Source organism: Otolemur garnettii, unplaced genomic scaffold, assembly GCF_000181295.1.
Source record: "Otolemur garnettii isolate 467f Iridium unplaced genomic scaffold, OtoGar3 scaffold00125, whole genome shotgun sequence".
Classification (NCBI taxonomy): domain Eukaryota; kingdom Metazoa; phylum Chordata; class Mammalia; order Primates; family Galagidae; genus Otolemur; species Otolemur garnettii.
This window is the reverse complement of record NW_003852520.1, coordinates 5,934,883-5,951,183: the sequence shown is the minus strand read 5'-3', so window position 1 is coordinate 5,951,183 and position 16,301 is coordinate 5,934,883. Positions and strand designations below refer to the sequence as shown.

At 40.7% G+C, this 16,301-nt stretch overlaps 1 protein-coding gene across 2 annotated transcripts in view; it reads right to left on the bottom strand.

The window, feature by feature from the left end:
* Nucleotides 1-16,301, bottom strand: part of CSTF2 (cleavage stimulation factor subunit 2) — a 31,018-nt gene that overhangs the window by 11,988 nt on the left and 2,729 nt on the right. For both annotated transcript variants that reach the window (XM_023517919.1, XM_023517920.1), the window contains exons 3-8: nucleotides 15,737-15,906; nucleotides 14,521-14,657; nucleotides 13,935-14,054; nucleotides 13,687-13,821; nucleotides 11,379-11,502; nucleotides 1,188-1,250 (exon numbers count right to left, since the gene is read on the bottom strand). In XM_023517919.1, the coding sequence (XP_023373687.1) occupies nucleotides 1,188-1,250; nucleotides 11,379-11,502; nucleotides 13,687-13,821; nucleotides 13,935-14,054; nucleotides 14,521-14,657; nucleotides 15,737-15,906 (749 nt within the window). The remainder of the gene's footprint in view (nucleotides 1-1,187; nucleotides 1,251-11,378; nucleotides 11,503-13,686; nucleotides 13,822-13,934; nucleotides 14,055-14,520; nucleotides 14,658-15,736; nucleotides 15,907-16,301) is intronic.

The following is a 16,301-nucleotide window of genomic DNA, read 5'->3' as shown; positions in this document are numbered from 1 at the left end:
TGCAGCCATCATTGTTGTTTGGCGGGCCCGGGCTGGGGATTCGAACCTGCCACCTTAGGTGTATGTGGCTGGCGCTTTAGCCGCTTGAGCCACAGGCGCCGAGCCATGTTTTACTTTTTAAACAAGTTTCACTTATAAGCCATATGGTAAGAAGAAAAAAATTAAGCATCTCTATGCTTGTCTAAAGCAGTCTTTTCCCATCACAGGAATCCAACGAATAAGAGTATAAGACATTGAAAAATATTTTTGGAAGTTAATACAGGCAGTGTAGAGTGACAGAAAGAGGACAGATTTTTGAGTTAGAGACTTCTGAATCTCAGATCTGCCACTTACTAGTTGGAAGAGAGGATGAGAGCACCAAATCCAGTCCATATTACCCAGATATTAGTATTTAACTTACCTTGTCCCCATGAGTAACTGAAAACCCTAAGCTTCCATCTCTGCCTGTAAAACTGAAGTACTGCCACTTAACTCACAAGGTAGTTTAGGGAATATTAAAATACCTGGCAGTAGGATGCACTTATGCACTCAGTTCCTTCTTTTTTCTCATCCTCTCCTACTAACTTTGTTTTCAACTGAGCCGCTATCTTTTCTTTTCCTTCAAATTCCAGTAATGTGGAAAACTACCGTGGACATTTTGGTGTAGTGGCTGCTGTTGTGTACAGGATTATTGCCACAGTACAACAGACACTTATTGAGTAGGATTTACAGTACTATGATCCCTTCTCAGTTTTTGCTAGGATTTAATCTAGTCTTCTATATGCCCCACCACACATTTACATGCTTATTATTGAAATTCCTTACTCAGATAAGAGATTTCCATAGAATGAGAGAGAAAATGTCAGTTTAATCACTAAACCATTAGGAAACAAAGGATCTACTTGCTCCATCATCAATTCTTATAAAGCTCTGACTCTGAAATACTAGGTGAAAAGTCAAGACCAGCACTGTCTAATAGAACTTTCTGTGATGACAGTTCCATATCTGTAATGTCTTATTTGGTATCCAGTAGCTACATGTGGCTATAAATCACTTGGGATGTAGCTAGCGTGACTAAGGAATTGAGTATAATTTTGATTGGCTTAATATTTAAATAGCCACCAGTGGTTTAGTGGTTGCCCTATTAGTGTAGATGTGGAGCATTTCCAAGGCCAGCCCATGTTAATCAGATATTCATATTTATTTACCTTGTCCCCGTTCCATGGACACTGGTCCACTTCCTGGCATTCCAACCTGGGTCTGCATTCCTCCTAGAAGATAAAGGGCAGACAAGAAAAACACAAATTAGGATAATGGAAGAAAAATTAGAAGAGTAACCAAGTTTATAAACTTTCTCGTTCTGCCCACAAACAGACATCTACAAAAGAAGGTTAACAACTATTCAACAAAGCAATTAGAAAACGGGGTTAGTATACTTTATGATTCAGTGACAGACAAGTGAGTTCAATAGGAATGCTTCATTGTACTGGTTATCAAAACCTTTGCAGGAAGATCTGCTATAATAGAGAAAAACAGACAGTTGCTGTTGCCGCCACTTTTGCTACCAGTCCAACAACCAGAATCCAGAGAATCATAAAGAATTAGAACCAACCATCCTGCTGATAATCTCCAGCACTTGAACACCTTACACCTTTAGACTAGTTTGTGTGATGGCAGTTCTCATCATCACATAATTCTCTGGGCTTTTCTGTTAAATGTTTCCAAAACCAACCCAACTGATCCAGGATAAAACACCAGAGAAGAAGCTAAAAGAACAGGAGCTAACTGACTTGCCTAAAGCCACTGAGCCAGTAAAAGAGCGACCTTAGATTTGAACTGAGACCATCTCAGGCCAAATTTAGATCATTTCCCAGCAAATCACAGTTTCTTCTGGGTCTATTCCTATAGCCATGTCCTATTACCAGAGCACTTTCCATACCCATGACCTCACTGGAACCCTGCAACCTTGAGAGTCTGCACACAGCAGTTCCATGTGATAGATGAACAGACTGCGCCTGGAGAGGCAACCTGACATGCCCAAGAGCACAGGAGCTGTAAAGTGGCAGCACCAGGCTTTCAGCTCATGCCTGTAAGGCTCCAATGGCCTTTTTGTTCTTTATCATCATCCTACTACCTCCATAGAGACACCTTAGAACAGTGGTTCTCAACCTTCCTAATGCTACCCCCTTCTAATATAGTTCCTCATGTTGTGGTGACCCCCAACCATAAAACTGTTTTTGTTGCTACTTCATAACTGTAATTTTGCTACTGTTATGAATCGTAATGTAAATATCTGATGTGCAAGATGTATTTAGGCGACCCTTGTGAAAGGGTTGTTCGACCCCCAAAGGGGTCATGGCCCACAGGTTGAGAACTGCTGCCTTAGAACCACTAAACTGTAGATTATTTCTGTGGGCTGAGAAATCAATGACCCACCTTTCCATGGCTCCATTTATTTCCACATCATTGGGTGCGCTGAAGACCTGGTGGTATTGGGGTGAGATTGTGCCTGGTGCTTTACAGTGTATAGAGTGCTTTCTCATATATCTTAGAACTCATAATCATTGCTGCTCTCTGACTTCTAAATACCCTAGCAATGTGTGGTGTGAGGTGCTCAAACCACTGTAAGGAATAAAGCAGTAGCATTTCCATGTGAGGGTGAAGATATGGGTACTTAAGAGTCATATCTTTTTTTTTTTTTGAGACTGAGCCTGAAGCTATCCCCCTGGGTAGAGTGCCATGGCATCACGCTCACAGCAACCTCCAACTCCTGGGCTCAAGCGAGTCTCCTGCCTCAGCCTCCCAAGTAGCTGGGACTATAGGCGCCCGCCACAACGCCTGGCTATTTTTTGGTTGCAGCCATCATTGTTGTTTGGCAGGCCCGGGCTGGGGATTCGAACCCGCCACCTTAGGTGTATGTGGCTGGCGCCTTAGCTGCTTGAGCCACAGGCGCCGAGCCAAGAGTCATATCTTGATGTGTTTGCATTGCTAGAAATAATGGTTTAATAAGCTTAAAACCAATATTCAATTGTTTATTATAAGTAGGTTAGGAAGTGAATAAGAAAATGATTGCAGATGATAGGCAAAAGGGAACAGAGACAGTAGAGAAGTAGATCAGAGAAACCCAAAATCTGGTGCAAAATGCATTGCCTGGAAGCCTGGCCCTTTATCTTAAATATGAGAAGACTATCTTGCTGGAACTTAACTCCTCCCCAGGTCACAGCCTTGGCAGGGCTGCCCTCTCAGGAAGAGTGAGTGCTTTTGAGGAGTTAGGGAATGCAGAAAATGTAAACCTCATTAAGAAAGTCTCTCAGGAAAAGATAAGGAGAAAAATATCTCCTTTCTTCTGTCATCTCATTATGGTAAGAAGAACCAGACCATCTGAGCACAAGGCTTTCTAAATATTAATTGCCAAGCCTGTGATTTATGTGAGTGGTCTAATTGGGGTCTGCTTTGACATCCTGCTCTTAGACCGTGTTCAAACACCTGGACTATATGCAAAAGGCCAAGAAGAGTCTAACTGTCCCATGTTCTGCTTCTGTTACAATCATAAATAACTTAGAGCAATAACAGTAAGAGGTAAATCAGTCTAATTAAATAGTTAAGGAAATAGTTTGGTTAGAAAGTGGAAGCCCTTGTTGGGGGGGGGGATCAGCTCTAATATGATCTTTCTCTCTCATACACAAACACACATACACACAAACAACACAGGAAGATATATAAACAGGCCAGGTACGGTGGCTCACATCTGTAATCCCAGCACTCTGGGAGGCCGAGGCAGATGGATTGCCTGAGCTCACAGGTTTGAGACCAGGCTGAGCCAGAGTGAAACCCCATCTCTAAAAATACCCGGGTGTTATGGCATGCACCTCTAGTGCCAGTGACTAGGGAGACTTAGGCAAGAGAACCACTTAAGCCCAAGAGTTTGAGGTTGCTGTGAGCTACGATGCCATGACACTCTACTGAGCGTGACACAAAGTGAGACTCTGTCTCAAAAAACAAAATAAATAAAAAAATAAAATCCAAGTCCAACAAGAACTATGATCTAATGGTTTAGCCTTCTCCCATTAGATTGATGATTAAAACAATGATATGTGTAATAAAAACGGAGCTAGCCTGGAGCAAGGGGCTGTTCCACAGTCCTCAAGCTTTGAAGGTAGACAGACCCCCAACTCAGCATGCTCTTAAAACTTTCTCTTTGAGTTCTGACTTTTCATTTTTCTCTCATTCTCTTGTCTCCACCAGCCACTGGGAGGGAACTCATCAGATAGTTTGGGGCTGTGTCCCCAACACATTTGTTCCTACCTATCTCTGGCAGGCATTGTGGATACCAAATATGGTTATATTTCATCCTCCTGACAACCCTAGGAGGCCTATGGTCTTAGCTCCATTTTGTAAACGAAGAACTGAGGATCAAATAGGAGAAGGGATCTGCAGTAGGGTGGCTGACCAAGCTGGAGGGAACAGTTTTATGCAAAAGGCCAGGAAGAGTCAAAGAACACTTATGACACAAAGAACCTCCTCCATTATTCTCTTTTAGCACCACTAAAATATGTTCACCTGTCCCCCATTTAGCAGAAAAGGGGGACCTGTCAAACTTAAAATGTCCCTGGGTGCCAGAATGAAAAACTCCCCGGCATCTAAGGAAGACACTTTTCTGCAATGCAAAGGCCGTACTTGCCACTAGGATGGATTTTGTCTTTTTGTTTACTCTAGAATTTAAGGAGAAGTGAAGGACCGACTGCAGCTAGGAAGAACAAGCAGGGAGGTAATCTCAGCAGGGTCAAAAGAAAACCAGTTACTGGCTGTAATGAATGCTGACAAGGTTTAATTCTGGAGCAAGAGTCACCAAGGCCAGCCCATCTCAAACAACCATAAGAATCACATTCGAGTGCTTGTAATCAGGCTGCTCTCTACAACACTAAAATCTTCCTGTCTTCAGTCTGGCGCCTGGCACCTTGCTGCTGAGCTCACTAGACTGTAAGAAGTGACCAGTGTGGCAACTTCATCCCTAGAAACACAGCCCTGTTTAATCTTGAGAATTTTCCTCACTCACTGAAAAGAAAGAGGGAAGTGAAGGGCATATGGGGCCACCCAGGCAGGCTGGGGAGAAAGGGGCCTCTGGTTGGTGGGGAGAAGGCATGCATGCTGGTGTAGTCTTAATTCACAAAGCATTGGGTTCCTTCTAAGAGCTGCAACAGGTTAGACTACAAACAAGGCAAGGCAGCAGGGCCCCAGGTGGAGCAGAGGAGCAGGGACAGGCAGCTCCTGGCTCTCAGGAGAGACTTTGCACACCAGAGGGGGTCAGGAAGTCTCTGGGCAGCAAGGTGGCATGTGAGCTTTGTCTGGGAAGATGAGAGGCATAAATAGGTATAGGTCTCCACTGCAGAGCAGAAACCATGACTATAATTATACAAAATGAAAGGTCTATACCACAGACTAAGGCTTCGCCAAGCATGTTCCTCAGATGCTACAAAGCTGATGCTCCATCAATCAAGAAAGGTAAATGCTAAATTGAACAAAGTGAAACTCATTTCTAGGCTACAGGACTCAGGCCCTTTACTATGTGAATTTCAGAAAATATAGGGTTTCCCAGACTTACTCAGCCACTGAATCCTCTCTCCTGATATTGACACTCCTTTTTGAGAGATACCATGGGTGAGGGAAGTGGAGGGCTGAGGCCCCATGGTGGATGGCACTGCCCAGGCAGGGAGCCCAGAACGACTGCTCGGGTGTAGCTGTAACACCTCTTCTCTGGGGGTCTTGAGCTCACCTTGGTGGTTTTAAGAGAAACAATGGAGAAAAAGCCCCATGGTGTGTCTGACCCAGGTACACGCTCTGCAATCTCAGTCCCTCACACCCTCTCCCTCCAAGAGTGGTCATGCAAATGGAGCACACACTGTCCTGCTTACCCCACCCTCTTGCCCACCCCCAATTTGCATGCAGCTCTGGCTACCACCTCTGTGCATGTTGCCAGTGTCCCCCTCACAAGCATACTCAGTGAGGTCTCCATGCTCCTCTGCCTCAGGGATCTCTCCAAAGCCCCAGATGACTGCTTTGCTCATAAGCAGGTACAGCCAGAGCATAAAGGCAGTCATGAACCAGGAAGTTGGTCATCCCAGCCTCCCATCTTTTGAGGGAACATCCCAAGGCATGTGCTGTCTGCCTCCCTGGAGTCCCCAGGGAGATGGAGCCCTAGCTGCCCAGCTGGGCAGTGCCCCTCTACTGGCTTTATTCCCTCTCTACCTTCCTTGCCCTTCTGGTTCCTGGCATCACCTCCCAAATAAACTCTCTGCAGCTGGAAAAAAAATACAGGAAAGCAATACCACTTACCCATGGACCTCCCTCCTCTCATGGGAGGCAGTCCTGTTCTTGGGGTATTTTGTAAATGTGAGGGTATACTGTTTTGGTTGTGACAAAGATTTGTGGAGGGATGGCCAGTATTGAATGAGAAGGTGCTAGATGTCCTACAATGTATGAGGCCATCCCACAAAATTAAGAATTGACTTCTTTCTTGCAAACCTTTTAAGTATCTCACTGAACAGTCACACAAATAAAAATCTGAACTTAGAACTTTAATAAATTAGTTTTATTTGTAAACACAAAGGTTCTCTCCATTGTTTTTAAATATATAATATATATATATATCACTGAATATTCCAGAAATGCAATTACTAATATTTGTTTTAAGAACTTTATCATGAGATTTTACCACTTCAGAAAAAAACATCACCAATGTCAACTGTCCTTATGGCATTTGAGTTGTCAAAACAACATGCTGGTATTTGTCTACATTTTTTTTTTTGGTAGAGACAGAGTTTCACTATGTTGTCCAGGCTAGTCTCAAATGATCAGTCTTCCTACAGTGCTGAGATTATAGGTCTAAGCCACTGTGTCCTGCCTGTCAACATTTTTAGCTTTTACATCATGGTATATGGGTGCAAGCACCTGATTACTACATTTTGTTTTATAGTGAAGTCATGCCCAAATACTTGCATATTAAAAATTTTTATTATTATTATTTTTGAGACAGAGTCTCAAGCTGTTGCCCTGGGTAGAGTGCTATGGTGTCACAGCTTACAGCAACCTCAAACTCCTGGGCTTAAGCGATTCTCTAGCCTCAGCCTCCCAAGTAGCTGGACTACAGGTGCCTGCCACAACACCCAGATATTTTGTTGTTGTTGCTTCAGTTGTCGTCGTTTTAGCTGGCCCAAGCTGGGATCGAACCTGCCAGCCTCGATGTACAAGGCTGGTGCCCTAACCACTGAGCTACGGGCACCGAGACAAAAAATTATTTTTATTATTAATGTCCTTTTACTTGTCCTCTGTATTATAGTTAGGCCATTATACTAATTTTTTTTTTGTTTTGTAGAGACAGAGTCTCACTTCGTGGCCCTTGGTAGAGTGCCCTGGCATCACACAGTTCACAGCAACCTCCAACGCCTGGGCTTAAGCAATTCTCTTGCCTCAGCCTCCCGAGTAGCTGGGACTACAGGTGCCTGCCACAACATCCAGCTATTTTTTGGTTGCAGTTCGGCTGGGGCCGGGTTTGAACCTGCCACCCTCGGTATATGGGGCTGGCGCCCTACTCACTGAGCCACAGGCGCCGCCATATACTAATTTTTTTAAAATCACGCTATACAGGTTACATCACTTGTGTATTTCATTTCAGGATAGCAGTGTCATTGCAAAATATGATATGGAAAGGAGACACTGGTCTACCGTAACCAGCTGGGGCATAACGACTACTATATAAATAATCATGTACCACAAGTCCTTGTTTGGTCCTTTCCATATAGCAATAGTTCCTAGTTCTCTTTTCCTCAAAGGAGAAATAAATACTGATAGTGAGGAGAAAAGACAATCTGGTCTATTTGCAGTTCATTAGTACTTCCTTAAGATAGCAAGTATATATCACATTCTCCTATTCCATTTAACATGCCAAGCACCAAAGAGCTATAGATTAAGATCCCAAAGAACTGTGTGCTAGTCCTGCCCTTGCCACTAAATAATTGTAATCTTGAAAAAATGACTTAATTAATACATTCCAAGCCTTCCTCACTTGTTAAGTTGGTCTGTACCAGTGGTTCTCAGAATGTGGTCCCCAGATAAGGAGCATCAGTATCATCAAGGAATTTATTAGAACTATAAATTCTTGGGGCCCTACCTTATACCTCCTGAATTAGTCTGGGGGTAGGGACTAGCTATCGGCATTTTGTAAGTCCTTCAGGAGATTTTAATACACAATAAAATTTGAAAAACACTGGTCTAAATGATTTCAAAGCTTTTTTCTAGCTGTTAACATTCTGTGTTCACTGTATCCCAACAAATCCCATAAGTAATATAAAAATTTAGTATCTGAGGAAAGGAATGACAGAAGATATTATGAGCATTATTTCTCATATTATGCACTATCACTGAACAATGTCATCATTTGAATGGGCTAGATTCCAATAAGTGGAATTGGTGGATCAAAATGTATGAACTTTTAATGTTAGACTACTTTCTCAAAAGGCTAAAAAACTTCACATTTCTTAGTGTATAAATACCATTTTCCCCACCCATATTAAGAGCCATCTCTCTTTGAAATTTTTGCTAGTCTGATGGGTTTAAGTAAAATCTCATTACTTAATTTGTAATCCAACGAACTGTAAATAAATTTGGTTATTTTTTTGGCTATTTGGATTTATTTTTCTTTTCTTTTCTTTTTTTTTAGACAGAAGCCTCAAGCTGTCCCCCTGGGTAGAGTGTCGTGGCATCTCAGCTCACAGCAACCTCCCACTCCTGGGCTCAAGCGAGTCTCCTGTCTGCGCCTCCCAAGTAGCTGGGACCACAGGCGCCCACCACAACGCCCCGCTATTTTTTGGTTGCAGCCATCATTGTTGTTTGGCGGGCCTGGGCTGGATTCGAACCCGCCACCTTGGGCATACGTGGCTGGCACCTTAGCCACTTGAGCCACAGGCGCCAAGCCGGATTTATTTTCCTATGAAGTGCCTATTCATTTTCTTTGCCTACTTTACTAGGTTGTTTGCTTCTTTCTTATCACTGTCAAAGAGTTTTGAACAGGATTATCTGAAAAATTCTAGAGGAGTTTTAAACTTTAAAATATATTTTTTCAGAGATGGGGCCTTGCTTTGTTCTCAGGCTGGTCTTGAATTGGCCTCAAGCAATCCTCCTGCCTTGACCTCCCTAAGTGCTAGGGGTTACAGGTGTGAGCCACCATACCAGGGTGAATTCCTTAATTTTTTAATATAGGCATTTAAAGATATTCATTTCCCTTTAAACACTGCCTTCCCTATTTCCTATACTTTTTTGAATGAAGTATACATACTTCTTTTAGATAATTTATAATTTTTTTCCTTTCTCTTTAATTCAAGGATTACCTACAGTATGTTCCTCAATTTTCCAAGTTTTTTTCCTAGTCACATTTTAATTATTTTGAGACAGAGTCTTACTCTGCTGTCCTATGTAAAATGCCGTTGCTTAATAGCTCACAGCAACCTCAAACTCAAGGTTCAAGTGATCCACCTTCTAACAAGTAGCTGGGACTACAGGTACCCACCACAACACCTGACTAGTTTTTCTATTTTTAATAGAGACAGGATTTTGCTCTTGCTCAGGCTTGTCTCAAACTCTTGAGCTCAAGCAATCCACCTGTCTTGGCCTCCCAGAGTGCTAGGATTACAGGCATGAGCCACCACACCTGGCCACCTTTTAATTACTTCTAATTTTATTGGCTTATAATCAAAGAATATGGTCTGTAGAATTTCCACGTTTTTGAATTTGTTAAAATTTTATGGCTAAGTACCATATGTAATGGTCTTTTTTTTGTTTTCTAACCGTTCCATGGTCATTGGAGAGGTGGGGAGTATATTCTCTAGTCAATAAACATAAGGCTCCCTTTACATAGTAAATAAATCTTATTGATTCTACTATTCAATTCCTTTGTGTTCGTATTTTTTGTACACCAGGACAGTATTACGCAAACTGTGGTCTACAGATGGTACTGATCTATAAACTATACATTAATAGTTCATAACGAGTATAGAAATGGAGAGTAGACGTTTAGAAACTTTTACAGTAATTGTACATTGCTATGACATCCAGGTGTATCATCAGTATACTTGTTTCACTGAACAGAGTACAGAAAAATCTAAGTGTTTATCAATTCATTTAATAAACTTCATATCATGGATTGCATACCTGTCATATGCAGTAGGATCAATTAATTATAACGTGTGATATTTTAAGGTACGTTAGGCACTTATAACTCAAAAAATGTAACTGTATCTCTACTAAGATGAAGTAAATGAAAATACTGAGTTTACTGAAATTTCTTTAAAAATCTCTTCTTCTGGCTGGGTGTAGTGGCTCACACCTGTAATCCTAGCACTCTGGGAAGCCAAGGCCGGAGGATCACTTGAGCTCAGCAGTTTGAGGCCAGCTGAGCAAGCACAAGACCCGTCTCTACTAAACAGAAAACTCTCTTCTTCCAGTCCTCATCAACTTTCCTCTGCAGACTGATTTCTCTACAAAACAGAATAAAGACCTAAATTATTCCTCATTAATAGTGTTATAATCAATCTAACCTAGATTAGTTAACAAGTTTGTTGCATAAAAAACTTTAAATATATATTGATAATATATTATGCGTTCATACAGGTGTTGCATATGGAAAATTGCTATTTCACTTAACTTTTTAAGTTGCCAATGTTTAATAATGAAAAGTTACAAGTGTAATGGCAATACGCTATTGCCTATCTACATACTTTCAAGGAATGTGTATAATTTTTAAATTTTTCTTTTTCCTTTTGTTGCTTGGTCTGTTTGTTGAAATACAATTTTATGTTATCCTTTACATAATAACAAATGTGGTCATTTTTTTTGTGTGTGTGTGTGTTTTCTTCCTGAGCTTTTTAACCTAATGTAATAGTCTCTGGTTTATAATGGAAGAAATTTGGTCCATTTATATTTATCAGAATTACGAGTTTTTATTCCTTTATCTTATTCTGTTTATTACTAACTTTACATTGGCCTTTCCTTTATTTTTGCTGGCTTGATTTAGTTTCCATTCATTCCATTTTCTCCCTTTTTAATTTGGAAGTTTTATTATTATGTGCTCTTCTACTTTACTGTCTCTTTCCCTGCTCTCATAATCAGATACATAAGATTTGTATATAAAAAACAACTAATTTCTCCATCTAGGACATACAGGGGAACCATAAAGTTCATGTGTGCAATTGCACACAAACTTTATGGCCATCCTGTATATTTTCTGCCTGTGTATCAATTTTATATCAGTATCCCATTACCACATCATAATTTGGCTGCATTTTCACAGTAAATACCACAAAAGTTTAGTAAGTACTGAAGTGGTGGAAACTTTAAATGAAACTTACCTCCAGGAGCTAAGGAACCAGGGCCAGGTCCTGTGACAGCAGCTGCTATTTGCCCTGGAGCTGGAACTCCACCCTGCATAGAAGCCTGCATCAGAGGAGGTGCACCATTGACATGTATTCCACCCTGCCCAAGAAAAAAATCAGTTATGTTCATGCTTCTGTGGAGACTCAATACACTAAGTCCAATTTTAGACCTTTTCAAATTGATGACCCCAAATATTTCACTAAACATTCTTTTTGTACAGCATGTTTTAGGTAGCATTAGATTTATCACATACTTTGAAATCCACAGAAGCAAGTTGTAATACATATCATGAGTCTGGTTACACGGAACACAGTTAAGATGAAACATATTCTAAATGTAGAAATTTACAAGTCTTATCTGTGTGGCAAGATAGCACATAGCACTACTGTTGATTTCCTGACTGAGGCCCGGGCAGTAAGTGCAAAACAAAGTAAAAAAGACCTGCCCCCCCCAAAAAGCTCAAGATGAGAGGGTGGTGCCTGTGGCTCAAGGAGTAGGGCACCGGCCCCATATACCAGAGGTAGAAGGTTCAAACCTGGCCTGGCCAAAAACTGCAAAAAAAAAAAAAAAAAAACCCACCAAAAAAACCAACCAACCAACCACCAACAACAAAAAATCTCAAGAAGAAAAAGACTGGGACTTAAAAAAAAAAAAAACAGAAACAAAAACCAACAACTGCTTGTAGTCCCCATTTTTAAAAACAAAAAAATTTTATAAACTTAACTAATCTTGGATAGAATTCTGGTTTGGGGAGAATGAAAACATTTTTAATGCTACACTAAAGCTCCTTGAGGGAAAGGGAATGTTACCTTTTCATCAGTGTATTCCCCAGAAAACTGAGTGGTTCTTTGGATAAAGAGCTCAATAAATTAAAAAAAAAAGCTAAGTTATAAAAAATCACATATGTGCCTAGAAAACACAAAACACTAAAACAGAAAATATTAATCTATTTAGGAAAATGGTCTTAAGAGAAAACTGGCTGAGAAAAAAACAGGTTCAGAATTAGATATGTCACTTACAATTGTGTTATTTCTGGATTAGCTAACCTCTCTGGGCCTTAGTTTATTTCTTCACTATCTCTGAAAAAGTATTTAGAGAGGTGGTTGGAAAACTATGGTCCATGGGCCAAATGGGGTTCACTGCCTGTTTTACAAATAAAGTATTATTGGAACACAACCACACACTTATTTATGTATCATCTTTGGCTGATTTCATACTACTAGAGCAGAGCATCTGTGACAGAGATCCTATGGTCTGTAAAGCCCAAAATATATTCTGTCTTCCAATTACAAAAAATGTTTCTATTTATATTAACTTTTAGGAGGCCTTTTTATTATTTAGTATGAAAAAGTACAGATATACAAGTTACACGAAAAATAAAAAAGCCACCCAGCTTAGCAAATAAATTAAATCTCCTGTATGGTTTTCCTCAATGGTATCTTGTACCACTTTCTCCTTAGACAATCACTAAAAAGTCTTAAGAGATTTTTTTTTTTTTTTTTTTTTAGTTTTTGACCGGGACTAGGTTTGAACCCACCACTTTTGGTAAATGGTGCCAGTGCCCTACTCTTTTGAGCCATAGGCACTGTCCATGAAATGTTTTAAAATCTTAGATGAATCATTACACATCCAATATGTTCTTCTGCAACTCTCTCAACATTATTTTTGAGATTTATGCAGACATATATCCCAGATTTAGGAAATGCTTCTACATTCACAGAAGTTTCACTTCTGTACAGTATTATGAGTTATGTCTGCATACCATGTACCCCAGTTCATCCTTAACACTTTTTTTGACACAGAGCCTCAAGCTGTCTCCCTGGGTAGAGTGCTGTGGCATCACAGCTCACAGCAACCTCCAACTCCTGGGCTCAAGCGAGTTTCCTGCCTCAGCCCCCCAAGTAGCTGGGACTATAGGCGCCTGCCACGACGCTTGGCTATTTTTTGGGTGTAGCCGTCATTATTGTTTGGTGGGTCTGGGCTGGGGATTCAAACCCTCCACCCTAGGTGTATGCGGCTGGCGCCTTAGCCACTTGAGCCACAGGCGCTGAGCCATCCTTAACTCTTTATATGGAACTATGTTTTTGAAAGTAATTCATATTGATATGTGTAGTTTATTTAACTGTTGCATCCATGTGCTTTGCAACCTGGAAATTGTTTTTATGCCTGGAAATTGAAATTATCATCTCTGGTTCCTGACCATTCTTCTTTCAATATATTCTCCTAAAAAGAAAATGATATCTAAGACAGATAAAAGAAATGTTAAGGGATATAAAGCCCTACCAAAGACTGGGCCTGAGGGCCCTGAGGATTCTGGTTCATTGACACACTGGATCCTGAGCCAGGCCCAGCACCATGGACTGGCTGAGGGTTGCCTGCAATCAGCGTTGGGATATTTGTCTGGCGATGCAGAATTTTCTAAAAAGTGAAAAGAGAAACCTATGAACTGCCTGTTTAACAAAGCTATCATGTAGTTCCTATCCCACTCAAGATTTACCCTATCATTTAGTACAAGAACAAGAAGCACTCACCAGGGCAATCTCTGGATCCACAATTCTCATCACTACCTGTGCTTGCAGCAATGCATAAGCCAACTGAGGGTTCTGAAGCAACATGTTCCGTGCTTCCTGGGGGCTATTCTGGACACAGAGCTGAGAAGGTAAGCAGATTCATCATCAGGTACAGTATTTATTACCTAGAAATTGATAGTGATTTAGAGCCATTTCCATCTGAGAAATGTAATATTCTACAGGCTCTTTTAAGTTACCATTAGTTTTGCATGGTACAAAAAATTTTGGTCATAGTAGGCAAGAGAAGGAAGTAGCATTTCAAATATTATAATACGAAAAAAGCCCAATTTCAGTATCTAAATATCTATGCGCCACAAAAACCCAGTTGGATTATTTGGGTAGTTATATTCACGTATAAAAATAGAAAGCTCTCTGTACAAAATGTAAAATATTCTGTGCACATGCAGAATATTGGAGTGGCAAGAAATGGTAGTCTATAGACAATTTCTATTTGAGCTCAGGAAAATAATCCCATTAATTTTATCAGTTAACCCCTTTAAAAATCTGATGTAATTTGCTTTATTCATAACCTAATGCCTCCTCTCACCTTCATTTGTTTCATCAGCTCAAACATCTGCTCTGGTGGAAGACTGGCAACTGCTTTGCTAATAGACTCAGGGGCATCCTCAGGACTGATGGTCTCTCCATAAGGTGACTCAATGACAGGGGCCCCAGTGCCAAGGCCTAATTGGGAAGAAAGTACAAGAAAGTTAGTGAGGCAAAACAAAAAGCTAAATCATTTCAAAGAGTACTTTCTAGGTCTGCTGCAAGACCTAGCTGATAACTTTAAATTCCCTGAAGCTCAGAAATAAATTGAAACTCCCTTGATTCTGTGAAGGAAAGAATATATTTCCTGTTCTCAGAGGAAGACTGGGGCCATTATCACACAGCTGGACAATGTTAACCTAAATTAGAGAATTATACATATTAACTTCTTTTGACAAGTCATTTCAGAGGTGAAGTATTAAACAGAAAAAGATGCAGGGGTAGGTGCAGTGGCTCATGCTTATAATTCTAGAATAAACAGAAGAAGATGCTAGGGTAGGTGCAGTGGCTTATGCCTATAATCCTAGAACTCCAGGAGCTAAGGCAGGTGGATTGCTTGAGCTCAGGAGTTTTGAGACCTGCCTGAGCAAGAGTGAGACCTTGTCTTTACTAAAAAAAAAAAATAATAATAAAAAATAAAAAAATAAAAAAAAAGAAAAAGTAGCTGGGTGCTACATGTTTGGTGCCTGTAGTCCCAGCTATTCAGGGGGCTTAGGAAAGAGGATTGCTCAAGCCCAAAAGTTTAAGGTTGCTGTGAGTTATGAAGCCACAGCATTCTACCCAGGGCAACAGAGTAAGAAGACTCGGTCTCAAAAAAAAAAAAAAAGCTAATTTAAAAAATTCCTGGAACCTATTATATAACCTCATGAAAAAGAGAGCCATAGAAATGTCTTAGTACCTCCTACACATCATAATACCAGTTACACATCTGGCAACACAGCCTTAGGTGTGGCAATGATATAGTTAACACTACTAATGCATTGGTGAACCTGAATTCATTTTAATAAGAAATCAACTCCTTGGCAATTGAAAGATTTCTAAAGTTAACTTTACCTGTTTCTCAAAGATATATATTTTCCTAACTCTGGCAACTCAGGTTGGTTAAGTAAAGAACCTGTGTGGATACTCATTTCAGCATATTTAAGATATAAAACAGAAAATCTTCTTTGTTACATCTTTTCTAATTTAAATTGCATACAACTTCAGAATATACTTACTCTTCAGCTCTTCTTTGTTCTTTTCACTGGCAGCATTGTCAACTCGAAGGGCTCTCCCACTGAATTCACGCCCATTCAGGTTCCGCATGGCACTAAGGGCTGTCTCTTGGTCTTGGTATTCACAGAAGCCATATCCCTTTGGCTTTCCTGTCTCCCTATCATATACCAATCTAGAGAGCAGAACCAAGTATTAGGCACACATGTTTACACATACAGGGTTCCTGTTGATGGTTCCATGCTCTAATTTGACCTACTATAAGATAAAAACCTTGTGGTGGCACCCATAGCTCAGTGACTAGGGCACTGGCCACATCCACCGAGACAGGTGGGTTCGAGCCCAGCCTGGGCCTACTGAACAACAATGACAAGTGCAACTGAAAAGTAGCCAGGTGCTGCGGCGGGTGCCTGTAATTCCAGCTACCTGGGAGGCTGAGGCAAGAGAATCGCTTAAGCCCAAGAGTTTGAGGTTGCTGTGAGCTGTGATGACACTTGCTGTGAGCTGTGATGACACGCACTCTACCGAGGGCCACATAGTGTGACCCTGACTCAAAAAAAAAAAAAGAAA